We start from the raw sequence: 21,601 nt of genomic DNA, 5'->3' as shown, positions 1-21,601 counted from the left end.
CTCCTATTCACCCCTACCCTCCTCACACCCTCATTCCCTCAGCTCCTACACCTCTATCCTCAGCCCCTCCACTCCCCACCTGCCTCACTCGCCTCCCTTCCTTTTCCCAGTTACTCCCCATTCCCCCTCACTCTCCCTTCCCCCTACCTTCCCACCCTCACCTCCCCCTCCCTTCCCATCCTCACTCCCCTCTCCTTTCCCTCCCTCCCTCCCCTTCCTCTTTCCCGCTCCCCATCCCCATCCCACCTTCCCGTTCCTGCCCCATCCTCTACACCCTCCCTCCCCATCACGCTCATCCTCTCCCCGCCACTCCTCCTCTCACTTTCTCTCCCCCTATCCTATTCTTCCCCATCAACCTCCCCCATCCTCTGCCCTCCTCCCCTCTCCCCATCTTCCCCCTCCCTCCCCATCTCTTCCCTGTCGTCCCTCCCGCGTCCCCCTGCCCTGTTCCCCTCCTCCTTCCCCATTTGCCTCCCCTATTCTCCCCTCCCCCTCCCTCCCCATCCCCCTCCCCCACACCTTCCCTCCCTCCCCATCCACTTCCCCTATCCTCCCCTCCCCGACCCATTACCCTCATCCCTGTCCCTCTTGTTCCCCTCCCATTCCATCTACCCCTCCTTCCCTCTCTTTCCCCCTCACCCTCTACACCCTCCCTCCCATTCCCCCCTCCCCTCACCCCCTCTCCCCTCCTCCCTCAACCCCCTCCTCACTTCCCCTTACCATCTACCCCCTCCCCTTCTCCCCTTCCCCTCCCCTTCCCCTCACCCTCCCCCTCCCTTCTTCCGTCCCCCTCTCCCCCTGCTTCCCCCTCACCCCTCCCTCCCCCCTCCCTTCCCCTCTCCCCCCTCCTCCCCCTCCCTCCTCTCCCTCCCCTTCCCCATCCCCCCTCTCCCCTCCCCCTCTTCCTCCCCTTCCCCCTCCCCCTCTCCCCTCCCCCTTCCCCCTCCCCCTCCTTCCGCCTCACCCCTGTCCCCCTGTCCTCCCCCAGTCCTCCCTCCCCTCCCCCCCTCCCCAGTCCTCCCTCCCCTCCCCCCTCTCCCTCCCGTCCCCCCTCTCCCCCATCCTCCCTCCCCTCCCCCCTCCCCTCCCCGTCCTCCCTCCCCTCCCCCTCCCCTTCCCCCTTCCCCCTCTCCCCTCCTTCTGCCTCACCCCTCTCCCCTGTCCTCCCCATCCTCCCTCCCCTCCCCCTCTCCCCCTCCCCATCCTCCCTCCCCTCCTCTCCCCCTCTCCCCTCCCCCTCTTCATCCCCTTCCCCTCTCCCCTCCCCTTCCCCCTCTCCCTCCCCTTCCCCTTCCCCTTCCCCCCTTCCCCCTCCCCCTCCCTCCCCTTCCCCCTCCCCCTCCCTCCTCTCCCCTCCCCTTCCCCCTCCCTCCTCTCCCCTTCCCCCCCCTCCTCTCCCCACCCCTTCCCCTTCCCCCTCTCCCCTCCCCCTTCTCCCTCTCCCCTCCTTCCGCCTCACCCCTCTCCCCTTGTCCTCCCCCCTCCCCTGCCCTCCCCTCCCCTCCCCCTCTCCTCCCCCCTCCCCCTCCCTCCCCCTCTCCTCCCCCCTCCCCCTGCCCTCCCCCCTCCCCCTGCCCTCCCCTCTCCCCCCCTCCCCCTGCCCTCCCCTCTCCTCCCGCTCTCCCCTGTCCTCCCCCAGTCCTCCCTCCCCTCCCCACTCCCCCCGTCCTCCCTCCCCTCCCCTTCCCCCTCCCCTCCCCTCTCCCCTCCCTCCCCTCCCCTCCCCCCTCCCCCCTCCCCTCTCCCTCCCCCTCCCCCCCTCCCCCTCCCCTCCCCTCCCCTCCCCCTCCCCCTCCCCTCCCCTCTCCCTCCCCCTCCCCCCCCTCCCCTCTCCCTCCCCCCCCCTCCCCTCTCCCTCCCCCCCTCCCCTCTCCCCCTGTCCTCCCCCAGTCCTCCCTCCCTCCCCCTCCCTCCCCTCCCCTCCCCCTCCCTCCCCCTCCCCTCCCCCCTCCCCCCTCCCTCCCCTCCCCTCTCCCCTCCCTCCCCTCCCCTCCCCCCTCCCCCCCTCCCCTCTCCCTCCCCCTCCCCCCCTCCCCCTCCCCTCCCCTCCCCCTCCCCTCTCCCTCCCCCTCCCCTCCCCTCTCCCTCTCCCTCCCCCCCCCTCCCCTCTCCCTCTCCCTCCCCCCCTCCCCCTGCCCTCCATGTAAAGTGGTTAAAACCCGTCGCCGTCCCCCGGAGGGGAACGCACTGGGACGGGGTCTCTAATGGTTCCCCTGCGCCTCCTGTCCGCAGGCTCCGGTGTCGGTCGGCAGCGCGGTGGGTCCGTGTCCCCCGGGCCTGCGGGAGCGCTTGCCGCTCGGCGGCAAGACGAAGAAGGCGGTGAACAAGGACAGCGTGGAGTACCGTCTCCGCCGGGAGCGCAACAACATCGCGGTGCGGAAGAGCCGCGACAAGGCGAAGCGGCGGAACCTGGAGACGCAGCAGAAAGCGCTGGAGTTCATGTCGGAGAACGAGCGGCTGCGGAGCCGGGTGGAGCAGCTGACCCAGGAACTGGAGACCCTGCGCGGTCTCTTCCGCCAGCTGCCCGAGGCCGGGGCCACCCATTCCCGGCCCTAGGCTCCGCCGGGGCGGTGGGGCAGGGGTGGGGAAGGGGTGGGTGGGTTTATCCGGGTCGGGGGGTGTTTGCGAGCTGCTGGGTGGGCGGCGGGGGTTTTCCCCCGGCAGCCGAGACGGGACCCCCTCGCGGAGTCCTGGGTTTCTGTGGGTGCGGGTCTGCTGGGTTGCGGCCGGATTTCGGTGGATGAAGAGAGATCGGTGATGGCTTCGTGGGGAGAATCGGGGTTCGGGAGTTAGAACGGTTTTTCACTTGCGGTGCTGTGGCTGGAGTTTCGGTAGTTGAGATGGATGATATTTGACACATTTACCAAGGTACAGTGAAAAAATACTTGTCTTGCATACTGTTCGATCATTACACGGCACTTTGAGGGAGATGGAGGAAAACTGTAACAATACGAGAACGCAGAATTAAGTGTAAAAGTTGCAAAATGTAGGTAAGGATCATAACGAGGTAGACCGTGAGGTCAAGAGTCCATCTTAAGGTGCAAGTCCCTGATGACAGCCAGGTAGAAGCTGTCCATCAGCCTGGTGGTACCTGCTTTCAGGCTTTTGTATCTTCAGTGAGGAGAAGAGAGAATGTCCTGTGTGGCTGAGATCTTCGAGGAAGCAGGAAGTGTTGACAGAGTCGGTAGAAGGGAGGCTGGTTTCCAAGTTGCCCGGAGTCGTGGCCACAGTTTCTTGTGGCGTTGGATTTGCCTTGGGCTCTAGTTGCATTTGGCAGTCTTTTTTTTTGCGGGCGGGGGAGGTAGTTTGGTAGGTGGGGTCGATTTATGGGTTCACTGGTTCAGTAGATAGTTCGTTGAGTTCAGTCATTGGAAGGTTTACTTCAGTGATCGAGTTTGGTAGAGTATTTTGTTGGGTCATGGTTGTGTTTGGTATTTAGAATAGTTTCGGATTATGGTTGGTTTCCATAATTGGTTTTGTTGAGTTATGGTTGGTTTCGGTAGTTGGAATGGTTTTGTTGGGTTATGATTGGTTTTGGTAGTTGGAATGATTTTGTGGGTTATGATTGGTTTCGGTAGTTGGAATGATTTTGTTGGGTTATGATTGGTTTCGGTAGCTGGAATGGTTTTGTTGGGTTATGGTTGGTTTCGGTAGGTGGAATGATTTTGTTGGGTTATGGTTGGTTTGGAGAAACTGAGGTGGGAAGAGGTGGACACTGGTCATTCAGTAGCTGATAACCCTGTGGATCAGGCTGACCTCACTGGGAGGAGGCTTGGAGCTGTGCCTACCTCCTCCTGATAATTAAACGGTTAATTCTTGGCTTGGATTGGAGATACTTTCTCACAATTCAACTGCCAGGGCCCCCAGGAGTGATGCTGCCTGCAGGGCGGGGACCCGTGGCAGCCGACTGGCAAACGGTTTTATTCTTTCACCTTTGACCTCGGGTGCCGATTGGGTGGGGAGGAGAGGTCATGGGGAGGGGTGGGGGGGTCACAACATAACTGAAGCTGTGAAATAAATAATGTCATTGTTCGAAGATTGTGCCCAAGGCTTTGTGACTTCCATAGCGCCAGGGTTGCGGCTTTGAGGATGACAAAGTAAAGCTCTCTCTCCCCCCAACCCTTCCCTTCACACCCTGCCCCTGTGCTGGGCTGACCTCAAGGCAAGGGGCAAAACCGCTGACCCCTCACCTCCTCGCTTGTTTCATTGGTTACACGGTTGACCCGTGACCTACCAAGCTTTGTGAGCGTTCTCTGGTACTACTACACAGACAGAACCTTCAGCGCAACACAGGACTGTGTGGGTGGGGGGGCACCAAGCAAGCAAGCCTCCAGCTCCTCGCTGGCAATGTGGGAAGAAGGGCAGCCCTATTGAGCAGGAAAGTATTGAGAGATCAACTGGCCCAGTTCCCAATCCTCGGTGCATTGTGGGAAGAAGGGCACGTGACCGCTGGCACGAGGGCAACAGGCCCAGTTTCTAATCCCTCCCCACTGCATTGTGGGAAGAAGGGCTCATCTGGTGAGGCAACTGAAGGATGGGCACAGTGGGCATCATGGGAAGGAGTGCAGTCATTCTGAACGAAGGGGTGAGGCTAACTGGCCTGCCTTCCTGTCCTTCCCATCGCCCAGAGCATCAGGGTGCATTGCAGGAAGAAGGGTGCCCGATTGCTGGCCAAGAGATGAAGTTAATTGTCTTCCTACAGGATCATGGGCCCCTGGTGCCTTTGTGAAGAAGGGCACCAACCTTGGGGAGGAGGTGAGGGCTGATTGGCCTGGTTTAGGTACCAGGGTGCATTGTGGGAAGAAGGTCGTTCACCTTGGGTGCCAACACCAGGCAGTCCTGCAGGCAGGGGGCACCCCCATGGCAAGAGAAGTGGGGGGAGGGGGTACCAGTCAATTACCAGAGAGGTGGGGGCTGAGGGGAGGGAAGAACAGAGCCTATTTATTGTGCTCACGCAGGGATGTTCTCTGAATTGTCTCAACATCGTGGCCTCTTCCTCCTCTCGGCTCAGCTTTCTGTGATCGGCTTTTTACACCGCCCCCCCACCCCCCACAAAACTACGTGCTCCGAGACCTCTTCCCGGGGCCATAACCTGCCACCTGTCCCCCTCTGCCAGTCTCTCTCCTTGACAGGGTCTCCACCACCCCGACCAGACATCGGCGGGAATTCCATTGCCCGGGCTCCTTGCTGGGGAAACCTGCGTCCTGCTTTCCGCGCACTCGATCCTCGTCTCGGTGAACACTCCCTCCTGGTTCCACCGACTTGTCGTCGTTGCTGCGAACCCCATCGCTCCGCCAACCATTCCCACTGGTGGCGCGGATCGAATTGGATTGGGGCTGGTTTATTGTCACCTGCAGGGAGGTTCCCGTGAAAATCTTTTGTCTTGGATCAAGTCATTTCAACAGTGTTTTATTGTAGAATACCAGAACAGAATAAGATATAGGAGCAGCATTAAGCTATTTGGCCCGTCGAGTCTGCTCTGTGGCTGAGGAGAAAGTGCAGTGCAGGTAGACAAGGGTCACGATGAAATAGACTGTGAGAGTAAGAGTCCATCTTGTCCAATAAGTCTGACAGCAGAGGGGTAGAGGCGCCCTCGAGTTTGGTGCGACTGAGTGGTGGAGAGGGGAGGGATGTGGAAAGAAAGGTTTAATGGAGAGAGGGAGATGGAGGCAGACAAAGTGAGGGCAAGGGAGTGAAAGGAGAGTCATGGGGTGGGGATATTTTTTGCCTTTCCACTCATCCACCCTTCCTCTGTGACCCTCCAACTCCCCCCACCCTGATCCCTCCCACTCCACTTGACATCCTGTTCAATGCTCCGGGACCCCTCACTCTGCCTCCGCTGCCTGAGGCTTGGACGAAGTCAGTCACAGGGGCTGCTAACCTCCCGATCACACATCACTCCCTCTCGGGGTCAGACACAGAGTGAAGCTCCCTCCAGACCGTCCCATCACACACTCCCGGGGTCAGACCCAGAGTGAAACTCCCTCCACGCTGTCCCATCACACACACTCCCAGGGTCAGACACAGAGTGAAGCTCCCTCCACACTGTCCCATCACACACTCCCGGGGTCAGACACAGAGTGAAACTCCCTCCACACCGTCCCATCACACACTCCCGGGGTCAGACACAGAGTGAAACTCCCTCCACACAGTCCCATCACACACTCCCGGGGTCAGACAGAGTGAAGCTCCCTCCACACCGTCCCATCACACACTCCCAGGGTCAGACACAGAGTGAAACTCCCTCTGTACTGTCCTGTCACGTGTGTGGGGCAGTCAGTGTGTCTGTTAGAGTTCAGGAAGCTGCCGACCACAGGAGGCCGATTGAGAAATCTCTGACCATCCTGAACTGCTATGGCAGGCGGATGTTTATCAACGGACTGGCAGGGAGTGCTGCTCGACTGGTGGGGGGGGTGAGGCAGGAGGGCACAGGCTCCGAACACCCACCCGAGAGACAGCAGACTGGGCAGGGAGCAACAGGAGAGCATTGTGCACCAGCGACAGCCCGATCGTCCCCCAGCTCTTCCTCCGCCTCCTGCAGCAACTCCCCAAACCCTTCCAAGGACCCATCTGCCACACCGTCCTCTGGCTCAGGGCCCGAGTCACCAGCGGGGGAAACGTGTCTCTGTCAGGGGGGCACACCACACACATTCCTCCAGGGCGCTATGGGTCTGAACGGTCCTCGGGTTCCGTCCTCCCACAATCCCTCAACACAGAGCCCCCATGCACACCCCGAGCCCAAACCCCACGCAGTCCCTGCATTGCCTCCGTCTCCAACCCCACCTCCGTCCCATCTCCACCCTGTTTCTGCCACTGCCCCCAAACTGCCTCTAACCCTGTCTCTACCCCGTCCCATTCCTACCCCCCACCCAGTCTCCACACCCCCCACCCTGTCCCATTCCTACACCCTCCCACCCAGTCTCCAACCCTCCCCGTCTCTACCCCGTCCCATTCCTACCCCCCCACCCAGTCTCCAGCCCTCCCCGTCTCTACTCCGTCCCATTCCTACCCCCCCACCCAGTCTCCACACCCCCACCCCATTCCATTCCTACCCCCCCACCCAGTCTCCACACCCCCACCCCGTCCCATTCCTACCCCCCCACCCAGTCTCCCCGTCCCATTCCTACCCCCCCACCCAGTCTCCACACCCCCACCCCATCCCATTCCTACCCCCTCCCACCCAGTCTCCACACCCCCACCCCATCCCATTCCTACCCCCTCCCACCCAGTCTCCACACCCCCACCCCATCCCATTCCTACCCCCTCCCACCCAGTCTCCACACCCCCACCCCGTCCAATTCCTACCCCCCCACCCAGTCTCCACACCCTCACCCCGTCCCATTCCTACCCCCCACCCAGTCTCCACACCCCCACCCCGTTCCATTCCTACCCCCGCACCCAGTCTCCACACCCCCACCCCGTCCCATTCCTACCCCCTCCCACCCAGTCCCCAACCCTCCCCGTCTCTACCCCGTCCCATTCCTACACCCCCACCCCGTCCCATTCCTACCCCCCCACCCAGTCTCCCCGTCCCATTCCTACCCCCCACCCAGTCTCCACACCCCCACCCCGTCTCATTCCTACCCCCCCACCCAGTCTTCACACCCCCACCCCGTCCCATTCCTACCCCCCACCCAGTCTCCACACCCCCACCCCGTCCCATTCCTACCCCCCCACCCAGTCTCCACACCCCCACCCCGTCCCATTCCTACCCCCTACCCAGTCTCCCCGTCCCATTCCTACCCCCTCCCACCCAGTCTCCGACCCTCCCCATCTCTACCCCATCCCATTCCAAACCCTACCACCCCCACCCCGTCTCCTCCCCGGCCCCGTCTCTCCACCCCTGCCACATCACTGCCCCCACCCTTCTCTTCCCCAACCCCGCCGCCTCTCTACCCCTAACCACCGCCTGTCTCTCCCCCCACCCCATCCTGTCTCTGTCTCTTTGCCCATCCCATCTCTACTCCTCCCCCACCCAATCTCTGCCTCCAGATTGCCCCACCCCACCCCATCTCTACGCCCAGCCCATCTCACCCCAACCACACCCTGACTCCACCCCTCACCCCATCTCAAACCATGCCCATCACCACCACCACCCCGCCCCACCCAGTCTCTTCCCCTCCCCCACCGTCTCTGTCCCCCACGCCCACACCGTCTCCATCCCCCACCATCTCTGTCCCCCCCACTGTCTCCGTCCCCCAGCCCCGCACTGTCTCTACCTCCCCCTGCTCCGTCTCTGCCCCATCCCTTTGCTAACCCAACCCCCACCCTGTCTCTACCCCACGTTGTTCATGACCCCACCCACCCCTACCCAGTCTCTACCCTCTGGCCTACCCCACCTGTAAACCCAGCTGCGTCCCATCCCCACCTCTGCCCCACTACATCCCCGTCTCTACGCCCATCCCATCTCTGACCTTCACCCCACCTCTAACCCCACCCCATCCTGTCCGTCTCTACCCCATCCCATCTCCACCCTGTCTCTAGCCCCCACTCTGCCCCAAACCCTGCCCCGTCTCCACCCCCACTATGTCCCTCTTCCTCACTGTCTCTACTCCCCTCCCCACCCCCTCTAGCCCACATTGCTTGTAACCCCACTCATCTCTGCCCCCACCCCGTCTCTGCCTCACCTGTCTGTCTCTACTCCTATCCCATCTCCACCAGCCCCACCCAGTCTCTACCCCACATTGTGCCTGACCCCAACCTATTTCAAACCCCACACCTCTCTAACCCCAATGATTATCTACCCCATCCCTTTGCACCCCATTCCTATCCCCACCCTGCCCCTACCACCCAATTTCCACACCCACCCTGTCCCTACCCCATTCCATTCCAAACCCTACCCTGACTCTTCCACCACCCAGTCTCTACCCTGCCCCCTCTCTACCCCACTCCCCACCCTGTCCAGCCCACATTGTCCCTGACGCCCATTTCAAACCTCACACCTCTCTACCCCCACCCCATCCCATCCCATATCCATCTCAAACCCCACCCTGTCTCCAACTCCCACAATGTCTCTACCCCCACCCCGTCTCTAACCCTATCCCCATCCTGTTCCTGACCCCAACCCATTTCAAACCCCACACCTCTCTTCTCCACCCCTTCTTCACCCCATCTCAACCCCAAACCCCACCCCGTCTCTGCCCCATTCTCACCCCAAACCCAGTCCATCACTGTCCCAGCCCCACCTCTGCCCATCCAACCTCCACTCTAAACCCGACCAAACACCACCCCATCTCCATCCCCAACCCAACCCGTCTCCACCCCAAACCTAACCCATCTCCACCCCAAACCCAACCCAACCCATCTCCATCCCCAACCCAACCCGTCTCCACCCCAAACCTAACCTATCTCCACCCCAAACCTAACCCAACCCATCTCCACCCCAAACCCAACCCAACCCGTCTCCACCCCAAACCTAACCCACCTCCGCCCCAAACCCAACCCAGTCTCTGCCCCATTCTCACCCCAAACCCAGTCTATCACTGTCCCAGCCCCACCTCTGCCCATCCAACCTCCACTCTAAACCCGACCAAACATCACCCCATTTCCATCCCCCACCCAACCCATCTCCATCCCCAATCCAACCCGTCTCCACCCCAAACCCACCGCATCTCCACCCCAAAACCAACCCAACCCATCTCCATCCCCAACCCAACCCGTCTCCACCCCAAACCCACCCCATCTCCACCCCAAAACCAACCCAACCCATCTCCATCCCCAACCCAACCCGTCTCCACCCCAAACCCATCCCATCTCCACCCCAAAACCAACCCAACCCATCTCCATCCCCAACCCAACCCGTCTCCACCCCAAGCCCAACCCAACCCATCTCCATCCCCAACACAACCCGTCTCCACCCCAAACCTAACCCATCTCCACCCCAAACCCAACCCAACCCATCTCCACCCCAAACCCAACCCAACCCGTCTCCACCACAAACCTAACCCATCTCCACCCCAAACCCAACCCAACCCATCTCCACCCCAAACCCAACCCAACCCATCTCCACCCCAAACCCAACCCAACCCGTCTCCACCCCAAACCTAACCCACCTCCGCCCCAAACCCATCCCATCTCCACCCCAAAACCAACCCAACCCATCTCCATCCCCAACCCAACCCGTCTCCACCCCAAGCCCAACCCAACCCATCTCCATCCCCAACACAACCCGTCTCCACCCCAAACCTAACCCATCTCCACCCCAAACCCAACCCAACCCATCTCCACCCCAAACCCAACCCAACCCGTCTCCACCACAAACCTAACCCATCTCCACCCCAAACCCAACCCAACCCATCTCCACCCCAAACCCAACCCAACCCGTCTCCACCCCAAACCTAACCCACCTCCGCCCCAAACCCAACCCAGTCTCTGCCCCATTCTCACCCCAAACCCAGTCCATCACTGTCCCAGCCCCACCTCTGCCCATCCAACCTCCACTCTAAACCCGACCAAACATCACCCCATTTCCATCCCCCACCCAACCCATCTCCATCCCCAATCCAACCCGTCTCCACCCCAAACCCACCGCATCTCCACCCCAAAACCAACCCAACCCATCTCCATCCCCAACCCAACCCGTCTCCACCCCAAACCCACCCCATCTCCACCCCAAAACCAACCCAACCCATCTCCATCCCCAACCCAACCCGTCTCCACCCCAAGCCCAACCCAACCCATCTCCATCCCCAACACAACCCGTCTCCACCCCAAACCTAACCCATCTCCACCCCAAATCCAACCCAACCCATCTCCACCCCAAACCCAACCCAACCCGTCTCCACCACAAACCTAACCCATCTCCACCCCAAACCCAACCCATCTCCACCCCAAACCCAACCCAACCCATCTCCACCCCAAACCCAACCCATCTCCACCCCAAACCCAACCCAACCCATCTCCACCCCAAACCCAACCCAACCCGTCTCCACCCCAAACCTAACCCACCTCCGCCCCAAACCCAACCCAGTCTCTGCCCCATTCTCACCCCAAACCCAGTCCATCACTGTCCCAGCCCCACCTCTGCCCATCCAACCTCCACTCTAAACCCGACCAAACATCACCCCATTTCTATCCCCCACCCAACCCATCTCCATCCCCAACCCAACCCAACCCGTCTCCACCCCAAAACCAACCCAACCCATCTCCACCCCAAACCCAACCCATCTCCACCCCAAACCCAACCCATCTCCACCCCAAACCCAGCCCATCTCCACCCCAAACCCAACCCAACCCGTCTCCACCCCCAACCCAACCCGTCTCCACCCCAAACCCAACCCGTCCCTACCTCAAACACCACCCAGTCTCTGCCCCACCCCTTTGCCAATCCACCTCATCTCTGCTCCCACCTCATCTGTCTCTGTGCCCATCCAATATCCATACCACGCTCACCCCGTCCCTGCCCCCATCTTGCTTTGACCCCACCCCACTTCTGTTCCACCCTGTCATCATATCTACACCCATCCAATGTCTACCCCTTCCACACCATCTCTACCCCTTCCACACAGTCTCTACCCCGCCCCCCCACACCATCTATCCCCACGCTTCTCTGTGCATTGTCACCTTGTCGTGGTGGAGAAGCTTGTGTGGTCCTGTGATCCCGAGACCAATGCCGTCTGGAGTTATGCTCCTGGTAGGGTCACCCATGGTGGTAAGGACGAGAGTGAGATCCCTGACAAAGAACAATCCAACCAAGACCTCAACGGTGGAACAGACGGACGAAGTGACTTCGAACTCAGCGGCTGTGAAGGCGGATGAAGGCTGCAACAAATCCATCAGCTCCAATCGTCGTGGTTTCCATGCCACTGGAATCAGTTGGTTGATTTGTGAAGTATCATGTGCTTCTTGGAGTACAACATCACGTACACATTAAACAAATACACGCACAGACGTCTTCACTCCGTGGGCCACTTCTTCAGAACGAAGACCATCATCCTGGACCTCGAGGGATAGCCATGATGATGACAATGAAGACTATCCCCACACCCTCTACCCCCCCACAGCAACTTTGCCCTACTCTTTTGTCTCCCCCACCCCCACCTTATCAATGCCCTCACCCCATCTCTGCCCCACCCCAGCCCATTCCCATCCCCACCCCATCTCTGTCCCAATCTGTCACCATCCCCACCCCATCTCCACCACACCATCCCGTCTCTGCCCCCATGTTGTTCCTACCCCCACCCTGTCTCTACCCTCACCCGTCTCACACCCTCTCCATTCCCACCCTGTCTCTTCCCCAAACCCCACCCTGTCTCTGCCAACACCCCATCCTGTGCAGTACCCATCCCACCCTATCATTGTCTCTATGCCCATCCAATCTCTACCCTACTCCACTTTACCTCTACCCCGCCCTACCTCACACCGACCCCACCCACACCACACCCTGTCGCTATGCCCAACTCATCTCTACCCCACCCCCACCCTGCCTCCAACCCCATCCTGTCTCTACCCCAACCTCACCCCATCTCTACCCACACTTACCCTGTCCACACCCGCACATTGCCTCTGGTCCCAGCCCATCTCTGCCCACCCCAACCCATCTCTAACACCTCTCCATCTTTAACCCCATCCCCATCACCAACCCCACTCTGCCTCCTACCCCTACCTCTCTCTAGCTCCACCCCATGTTTACCTCACCCCATCTCTGCCTCACCCCTACCCTGCCCCTGGCCCCATGTTGTCTCTATCTCCCAACCTGTCTCCATCTCCACTCCCTCTCTGCCCCACCCTATCTCCAACCCATTGTGTCTCTACCCCAACCCTGTTTCTATCCCACTCCCCACCCCGTCTCTACCCCCCTGCCCCACCCCGTCTCTCCCACGCTGGTCACAGCTGCCCTGTTCTGGTGTCAGCTCAGACTGTTGTTCAGACTTGTCATCCACCGCAGCGCTGTCTCACTTCCCGCTCCCACCACATTCCCGTGTATCTCGCCCCCCATCTCCCCCTTTCCCCACCATGTTCCTGTGTCTCTCCCTCCATCTCCCCCCTTTCCCCTCCACATTCCCATGTCTCTCCCTCCCCATCTCCCCCCTTTTCACCTCCACATTCCCGTGTCTCTCCCTCCATCTCCCCCCTTTTCACCTCCACATTCCCGTGTCTCTCCCTCCATCTCCCCCCTTTCCCCCTCCGAGTTCCCGTGTCTCTCGCTCCCCCATCTCCCCCCTTTATGTCAGGTGTTGCATCCTCCCAGCACCTGCTCCTGACCCCAGAAGCTTCCGTCACCATCCCCACCTGACCCCCATCCCCATTGGCAGCAGGGGGTCACAGACTGGGAGTGGGGACACAGGTCTCTATCTGAGCCCAGACTGCGGGTCGTGAGCTTGCCTTCGGCCGGGAATCTTCCCGCTGAGCAACCAGACCCAAACAGGAAGTCAAGGACAATGTGGAGACGTCATTTAGGACTTTCTGCAGCTTATCTTCGACCATAAGACATAGGGGCAGAATTAAGGCATTCGGCCCACCACATCTACTCCTGCATGCTAATCCATTTCCCCTCAACCCCGTTCTTCTGCCTTCTCCCTAGAACCTTTCACACCCTGACGAATCAAGAGTCTATCAACCTCCACCTTAATTACACCCAATGACGTTTGCCTGTGGCAATGAATTCCACCGATTTCCCCACCATCTGGCTAAAGGAATTCCTGCTATCTCCGTTTTAAAATGGACGGTCCTGAATTCTGAGGCTGTGCCCTCTAGCCTTAGGTTCCCCCACCACAGGAAACGTCCTCTCCACGTCCACTCTTTAAAGGCCTTTCAACATTCAATAGGCTTCAATGAGATCCCTTCTTAATCTTCTAAATTCCAGCGAGTAAAGGCCCAGAGCCATCAATTGCTCCTCATACGATAAGCCTTTCATTCCTGGAAAATAGTCTATGCTTTTATTCCTTGTACCGAAATGCATAACCATGCACTTCCTGACACTGTATTCCGTTGGCCACTTGTTTGCCCTTTCTCCTAATCTGTCCAAGACCTTTGGCAACCTTTCTGCTTCCTCAACACTACCTGCCCCACCGCCTATCTCATATCGTCTGCATGTATTACTAAATGACAATAAAAGAGGACTGCGTGTCTTCATAATCAAAACTTCTAAAAAATTGGCTACAAAGCCATCAATTCAAAGGTTCGTTTATTACCAAAGTGTACAACTCTGAAATTCTTCTCCAGATAGCCACAAAACCAAGAAAAGAACGGCAGCACGATCGTCAGCCCTGAAATCTTTCCTCCCCGCACAAAAAAAATGAACAAAAACAGGACAGGCACATTGACTCACAAATCTCCCCTAAAAAAAACAGAATATAAAAATCTGTAAGACCGAAAAAAATGTCCACCATTCATAGTCCATATTCAAATCCATATCAAAAATGTAGAAAATGTGTGTTATTTATCATCCAGATCATTGATATACAACATAAAAGGGATTATAAGGATCATGTAGGGAAAAGTTTGTGAACTGGAATTTTTCTCTTTGGAGAGCAGGAAGATGAGAGGTGCCTTGACAGATGATAAGAGGCATAGATGGAGCGGGCAGCCAGTCCCTTTCTCTCAGGGTGGAAATGGCTAATTTCAGGGGGCATAATTTTAAGGTGGCTGCAGGAAAATATTGGGGGGATGTCAGAGAGAGGTTTTTTTTTACACAGAGGGTGGCAAGTTCCCGCCGGGTGTAGTGGTAGAGACTGATACACCAGGGTCATTTACCAGATCTTTAGGCAGGCCCGTGGAAACAAACACAAGAGGCAAGTGGTATTCGAGCTGGGCAATGACCATCTCCAACAAGAGGCTCTAACCATCGTCCTTGGACACTCAGTGGCATCACCATCACTGAATCCCCTACTATCAACATCTCGGGGGTTACCACTGACAGGGAACTGAACTGGTCTAGCCATATAAACACCGTGGCTACCAGAGCAGGTCAAAGGCTAGGAATCCTGTGGCGTGTAACTCACCTCCTGACTCCCCAAAGCCCGTCCACCATCTACAAGCCTCAGGTCAGGAGTGTAATACTCGCCACTCGCCTGGATGAGTGCAGCTCCATCAACACTCGAGAAGCTCGACACCATCCAGTACAAGGCAGCCCACTCGATCTGCACCCCTTCCACAAGCATCCAGTCCCTCCACCATCGACCAACAGTCACGGCAGTGTGTACTGGCTACAAGATGCACTGCAACAACACACCAAAGTTCCTAAGGCAGCACCTTCCAGACCACGACCACTACCATCTAGAAGGACGAGAACAGCAGATCCCTGGGAGTGCCACCACTTGGAAATCCTCCTCCAAGTCACTCACCATCCTGACTTGGAAACATATCACTGTTCCTTTATTGTCACTGGGTCAAAATCATGGAATTCCCTCCCTGACAGCACTGTGGGTTGTACCTACACCTCAGGGACTGCAGTGGTTCGAGAAGACAGCTCATCACCAACTTCTCAAGGGCAACTAGGGATGTGCAATAAATGCTGGCGTAGCTGGCAACGCCCACATCCCATAAATGAATAAACTTTTAAAAAACAACTTCAGGAAGTCTTTGCGCTCTTCTCCATGTCAACAGTACTGAGGTCGAGGGGGTTGAGAACTTCAAGCGAACACCTCCAATCCCCTGCCTTGGTCCAACCGCACAGATGCCGCAGGAAAATATTGGGGGGATGTCAGAGAGACACAGATGCCGCTGCCAAGAATGCTGGCTGGCGCCCCTAGTTCCTCAGGAGACCACGGAAATCCTGCGGGTCCCCTTCGCCCCTCACCGTCTTCTACAGATGCGCCACGGAACGTACCGGACCCGGATGCACCTTGCTTGGATGCGGCAACTGCTCCGCCCGCGACGGCGAGAGAAGCCGCCAAGGGTCGAGGGCAGTCAAGGAAACCAGCCTCCCCTCCGTCTGCACCTCTCTAATCAAATACCCCACTCACCCCGGGCATTCCCTCTCTGTCTCCCCACCCATCGGGCAGAAAATACAAACCCCTGAGAGCACATACCACCAGGTTCAAGGACACTGTCCCACTGTCATCAGACTCCAGTACCATAAGATGGACTTGTGACCTCACCATCTACCCTGTCGGGGCTCCAGCATCTAACCCTCTGCCAGCATTGCACTTTTTCCTTGCCTGTGCCAGCTTCCCTTGTATCGCCTCCGTGTATTAATATGTGACAAGATCTGTGCAGCGGCTGTGCAAAACAAACTTTTCAGTGTACCTCTGCACCTGTACACCTGTCAGCAATAAAGATGTCACCATTCCCGAAACCAGCCGGTCCTATTTGTCCATTGAAGCTTACACCCTGCAGGAGCTAATTATAACGAGCTGGAACATTGTTAGAGAAACTGGTTTTACGACTGACAGGTTTATTTCGAGAGGACTAAATAGAAAGGCCAGGAAATAATTATGCGGCTTTATCAGGCGTTGGTCAGAACACGGTGGGGTATTGTGAGCGGTTTTGAGTCCTGCACCAAGCGGGGGGGGGGGGGGGGTCCACTCTAGAGGAGGTCCGCGAGTGGAAGGGTTAACGCTCAAGGAGGGTTGGCACCGGGATTTGGAACGTGACGGCTGCCCCCAGCACATCTTCAGGCTGACGCAAACGGCGCGTCTCACCGCGTGTTTCCACGAGCGATACAAATAATCTGAGTCTCTCGGCTGTTCCAGTGACAGCGGTGGGAAGCCTCCAGTCAGGCAGTGGCGTTCGGGGTGGGTGTGTGAGGGGTGGGGGAGAGTCCTGGCTCCAACAGGGAGCATAACCAAGGTCCAACAACAAGTGAACAGAGGATAAAGGTTGGTGGTGATGTGTGCACAGTAAACAGATCAGTGAGACAATCTGTCAGTGGGGGCAGGGATCAGAGATATATTTGACAAAGCTGAACACTGACACACATACACGCCCTCTCCCTCTCCTCCCCCTGCCTCCCACTTCTCTCCCTCCCCTCCCCCTCCCTCACCTCCCTCCCCCTCCTTCTCCCTCACCTCCCTCCCCTCCTCTTCCTCTCCCTTCCCCTCCCCTCCCTTCCCCTCCCTCTCCCTCCCTTCCCCTCCTCTCCCTCTCCTCCCTCCCCTCCTTCTCCCTCACCTCCCTCCCCTCCTCTTCCTTTCCTCTCCCTTCCCCTCCCCTCCCTTCCCCTCCCTCTCCCTCCCTGCCCCTCCTCTCCCTCTCCTCCCCCTGCCTCCCGCTTCTCTCCCCTCCCTCACCTCCTCCCCCTTCCCTCTCCCTCACCTCCCTCCTTCCCCTCCCTCCCTCTCCCTCCCTTCCCCTCCTCTCCCTCTCCTCCCCCTGCCTCCCACTTCTCTCCCTCCCCTCCCCCTCCCTCACCTCCCTCCCTCCTCTTCCTCTCCTTCCCTCCCCTCCCTTCCCCTCCTCTCCCTCTCCTCCCCCTGCCTCCCGCTTCTCTCCCCTCCCCCTCCCTCACCTCCCTCCCCTCCTTCTCCCTCACCTCCCTCCCCTCCTCTTCCTCTCCCTTCCCCTCCCCTCCCTTCCCCTCCCTCTCCCTCCCTGCCCCTCCTCTCCCTCTCCTCCCCCTGCCTCCCGCTTCTCTCCCCCTCCCTCACCTCCCTCCCCTCCTTCTCCCTCACCTCCCTCCCTTCCCCTCCCCTCCCTCTCCCTCCCTTCCCCTCCTCTCCCTCTCCTCCCCCTGCCTCCCACTTCTCTCCCTCCCCTCCCCCTTCTCTCCCTCCCCTCCCCCTCCCTCTCCTCCCCTCCTTCTCGCTCCTCTTCCTCTCCTCCCTCTCCCTTCCCCTCACCACCCTCCCCTTCCTCTCCCTCACCTCCCTCCCCTCCTCTTCCTCTCCTCCCTCTCCCTCCCCTCCCCCTCGCTCCTCTTCCTCTCCTCCCTCTCCCTTCCCCTCCCCTCCCTCTCCCTCACCTCCCTCCCCTCCTCTTCCTCTCCCTTCCCCTCCTCCCTCTCCCCCTGCCTCCCACTTCTCTTCCTCCCCTCCCTCTCCCTCCTTCTCCCTCACCTCCCACTCCTCCCCTCCCTCTCCCTCACCTCCCCTCCTCTTCCTCTCCTCCCTCTCCCTCACCTCCCTCCCTCTCCTCCCTCCCTTCCCCTCCCTCTCCTCCCTCTCTCTTCCCCTCCCCTCCCTCACCTCCCTCTCCCTCCTCTCCCTTCCCCTGCCTCCCTCTTCTCTTCCTCCCCTCCCTCTCCCTCACCTCCCTTTCCGTCCCTTCCCCTCCCCTCCCTCTCCCTCACCTCCCTCCCCTCCCCTCCTCTTCCTCTCCTCCCTCTCCCTTCCCCTCCTCTCCCTCCATCTCCTTTTCCTCCCCTCCCTTTCCTCTCCCCATCCCCCCTTCCTTCTCCCACTCTGACCCTCTCCCCTCTCTCTCCCCTCCTCCTTCCCTTCCCTTCTCTCTCTCACTCACCCTCTTCTCACTGTCCCTCCCGCCCCCCCACTCTCTCTCTCCCCTCTCTCTGTCACATAGAAATTCTCTCTCTCACACACATACAGTCACAAAGAAAATCTGTCACAGTCTCTCTCTCTCGCACAGTAACATAAAATGCTTGCAGTCACATAAAAACAGACTCTCCCTCTCTCTCTCACTCACACTCACACTCAGCCACACACACTTTCACACTCATACACACACTCTCACACTCAGACATACGCACAATCTCACTCTCACACTCAGACATACACACACTCTCTCACACACTCACCCGGAAGCTAAGAAGACAAAGAGTTTCCCTGCCTTTATTATTTGAGGCCCTGAGTTTTAGAAGTTATGCCTCAGCTTTATAAATCTCTGCTTCAGCAGCACCTGCAGTATTGCGTTCAGTGCTGGGCATCCCGTTACGGGAAGGATGTGGAAGAGATTCGCCAGGATGCTGCCCGGATTAGCAGGCAGGAGCTACAAGGAGAGGCTGGACAAAGTTGGCTGGTTTCCTCTAGACTGGCAGAGACCTGAGAGAAGTTTATAAGATTCTGAGAGACACAGACAGAGTTAACAGTCGGTATCTTTTTCGAACACCAGAGGACATACACTTAAGGTGAGGGGGTAACCTCAAAGGGGATGTGCGGGCGGGTTTTTAACACAGAGCAGTGGGAGCCTGGAACGTACAGCCCTGGGGCGGTGGGGGAGGCTGGTACAGCAGAGGTATTTCCTAGATCAGCATGTGGAGGGATAAGGAAGTAGTGTCGGCAGAAGGGATTAGTCCAGCTATTTAGTCTGAAGGGCCTGTGCTGTTCTGTGTTCTTGACTGTGGGCTTCAGGAAGGAGAAGTCTGAAGAACACGCACCAGGCCTTGTCGAGGGTCAGTTGCAGAAAGGTGAGCAGCTTCCATTTCCCTGGCACTGTCTCAGCGGGACTGTCCTGGGCCCAGCACGTTGTCACCATCGCCGGAGGTCACAACTTACTGGGAGTTTGAGAAGATTCGGCACGTTGTTGGTGACCCTGACACACTTCTGCAGATGTTCGGTGCAAAGCATCCTGACTGGGTTACATTGTCACCTGGTACGGAATCGCGAGGCGCCGCGGAGGTTAGTATGAACAGCCGGGTCCAGCAGTCTCACCTCTCTCCACCCCAGCATCGAGGACATCCTCAAGAGGGGGCCCCCCAGGAAGGAGACCTCCACAATCAGGGACCCCCGCCGTCTGGACCACATCCTCTTCTCGATGTTACCATCGCGTGGCCCGAAGACCCTCGCCTCCATGTTGAACACCAGTCTCTACCCCACGACCGTGAGGTTCTTAAACTGACCTGAGAGGCCCAAACACAACCTTGCAATGTGTTTCCCTTCACCTACAGTACCTCTGTCAGGTAACTCGTGTAACTTCTGTCAATTCCTGTAGCAGAAAGCTAATACTCACTGCATCTAGACCCTGGCTAAGTGTGACTGGACGATAAATCTCAGACACACACTCTCTCCTACACCCATACACAAAGACAGGCTCACTCATGCTGGTACACAGACAGAGGTTACACACACATTCCCATGGCCCAGCACTCAAAAACTACACACACACACACACACACACAGACCTACACACACACACACACACACACACACACACACACACAGACACACACACAGACCTACACACACACACACACACACACACACACACACACTCACATACAAAATCACTCTCGGACACACATGTAGACACACACACCAACAGATTCACACAATCTTCCCCCGCCCAACACACACGCACACACACACACACTGACCTACAAACACACACACATGCTCACATACAAAATCACTTTAAGACACACATGTAGACACACACACACCGACAGATTCACACAATCTCACCCCCCCAACACACACACACACACGGGAAGGGAATTACCGGAAATTGGAGAATTCAATGTTCGTACCAAGGGGCTGGACCTTTCCCCTCCCTTCCCCTATCCCAGTTTCACTCTGCCCCCTCCTCCAGCTGCCTGTCACCTCCCTCATGGTTCCACCTCCTTCTACTACCCATTGTGTTTTCCCCTATTCCTTCTTCACCTTTCCTGCCTATCACCTCCCCCACCCCTTTATCTTTCCCCTTACTGGTTTTTCACCTGGAACCTACCAGCCTTCTCCTTCCCACCCTCCCCCACCTTCTTTATAGGGCCTCTGCCCCTTCCCTCTTCAGTCCTGACGAAGGGTTCCAGCCCAGAACGTTGACTAATTTTTTTCCACGGATGTTGCCTGACCTGCTAAGTTTCTCCAGCGTGTTGTGAGTGTTGCTTTGACCCCAGCATCTGCAGAGTATTTTGTGTTTAACCTCTCCCTCACACTCACTGAGGTACAGATACACCAACCCTCTCCACTCACACATCACCCCTCCCCTCCCTCTCCCACTGTGTTTCTAGGAAGGGGAAGGAGGGGAGCGGTAGTAAAGGAGACAAGGTCAGGTCTGGAGGAGGAGGCAGAGGGAAACAGGGAAGGAGAGAGGGGAGGAGGGAAGAAAGTACTGGAGCCTCAGGTCCCTCACCACTAGGTTCAGGAATAGTTATTACCCCTCAACCATTAGGCTACTGAACCAGAGGGGATAACTTCACTCACCTCAACACTGAACTGATTCTACAACCCACAGACAACAGGAATTCTGCAGATGCTGGAAATCCAAGCAACACTCATCAAAGTTGCCGGTGACCCTTCGTCAGGGTCTAGGCCTGAAAAGTCGACTGTACCTCTTCCTAGAGATGCTGCCTGGCCTGCTGCGTTCACCAGCAACTTTGATGTGTTGCTACAACCCACAGACTCATTTTCAAGGACTGAAAGTAGGTGATTTTTAAATTTGCATATATTGACTGGGACTCCCAGACTGTAAAAGGACTGGGTGGGTTAGAGTTTGCCAAATGTGTTCAGAAATACTTCCTTAATAGAAAGGTCCCAACTAGAGAGGGGTGCGACACTGGAATTCCTATTCAGGAACCAGGCAGGGCAGATGTCAGAGATCTGTGTGGGGGATCACTGTGAATCTAGTATCAGAATTCTATTAGTTTTATGTTAATTACCGAAAAGGACAGGTCTGGCCCTCGATTGAGATTCTAAATTGGAGAAAGGCCAATTCTGATGGTGTGAGAAAGAACCTGGGTAGTGCGGATTGAAACAGGTAACAGTGAGCTTGGAAAATACAGGGTTTGTATGTTCCCGTCAGAACATGACGGGGGAGGGAGAGAGAG

At 57.8% G+C, this 21,601-nt stretch overlaps 2 protein-coding genes across 2 annotated transcripts; both read left to right on the top strand.

The window, feature by feature from the left end:
* Nucleotides 1–2,205: 2,205 nt before the first annotated feature.
* LOC140193839 (CCAAT/enhancer-binding protein epsilon-like) lies at nt 2,206–3,464 on the top strand (the record flags this gene model as incomplete). The annotated part of the gene is made up of 1 exon (XM_072250995.1): nt 2,206–3,464. A coding segment is annotated over one exon (351 nt), but the record flags the coding sequence as incomplete, so codon positions are not given.
* An 11,050-nt stretch (nt 3,465–14,514) lies between these two features.
* LOC140193834 (uncharacterized) lies at nt 14,515–21,192 on the top strand. The gene is made up of 5 exons (XM_072250988.1): nt 14,515–14,546; nt 14,804–14,872; nt 15,547–15,838; nt 18,185–18,964; nt 21,010–21,192. Exons 1-4 carry the CDS (start codon nt 14,515–14,517, stop codon nt 18,677–18,679), a joined length of 888 nt encoding a protein of 295 aa, XP_072107089.1. The 3' UTR covers nt 18,680–18,964; nt 21,010–21,192.
* Nucleotides 21,193–21,601: the final 409 nt, after the last annotated feature.

This window comes from Mobula birostris, unplaced genomic scaffold (assembly GCF_030028105.1).
Source record: "Mobula birostris isolate sMobBir1 unplaced genomic scaffold, sMobBir1.hap1 scaffold_912, whole genome shotgun sequence".
In the NCBI taxonomy this organism is placed as follows: domain Eukaryota; kingdom Metazoa; phylum Chordata; class Chondrichthyes; order Myliobatiformes; family Myliobatidae; genus Mobula; species Mobula birostris.
The sequence above is the reverse complement of the archived record's forward strand: the minus strand, read 5'-3'. Positions and strand labels throughout refer to the sequence as shown.

What these genes read in the sequence shown, in the direction of transcription:
- LOC140193834 (XM_072250988.1), top strand. Translation starts at nt 14,515, where the DNA reads ATGGAGCGGGCAGCCAGTCCCTTTCTCTCAGG. An exon ending in ACTGACAGGGAACTGAACTG is followed by an intron (nt 14,873 to 15,546) that starts GTCTAGCCATAT and finishes CCATGTCAACAG; the next exon opens with TACTGAGGTCGAGGGGGTTG. An exon ending in GGCGAGAGAAGCCGCCAAGG is followed by an intron (nt 15,839 to 18,184) that starts GTCGAGGGCAGT and finishes CCTCCCCTCCCC; the next exon opens with TCCTCTTCCTCTCCTCCCTC.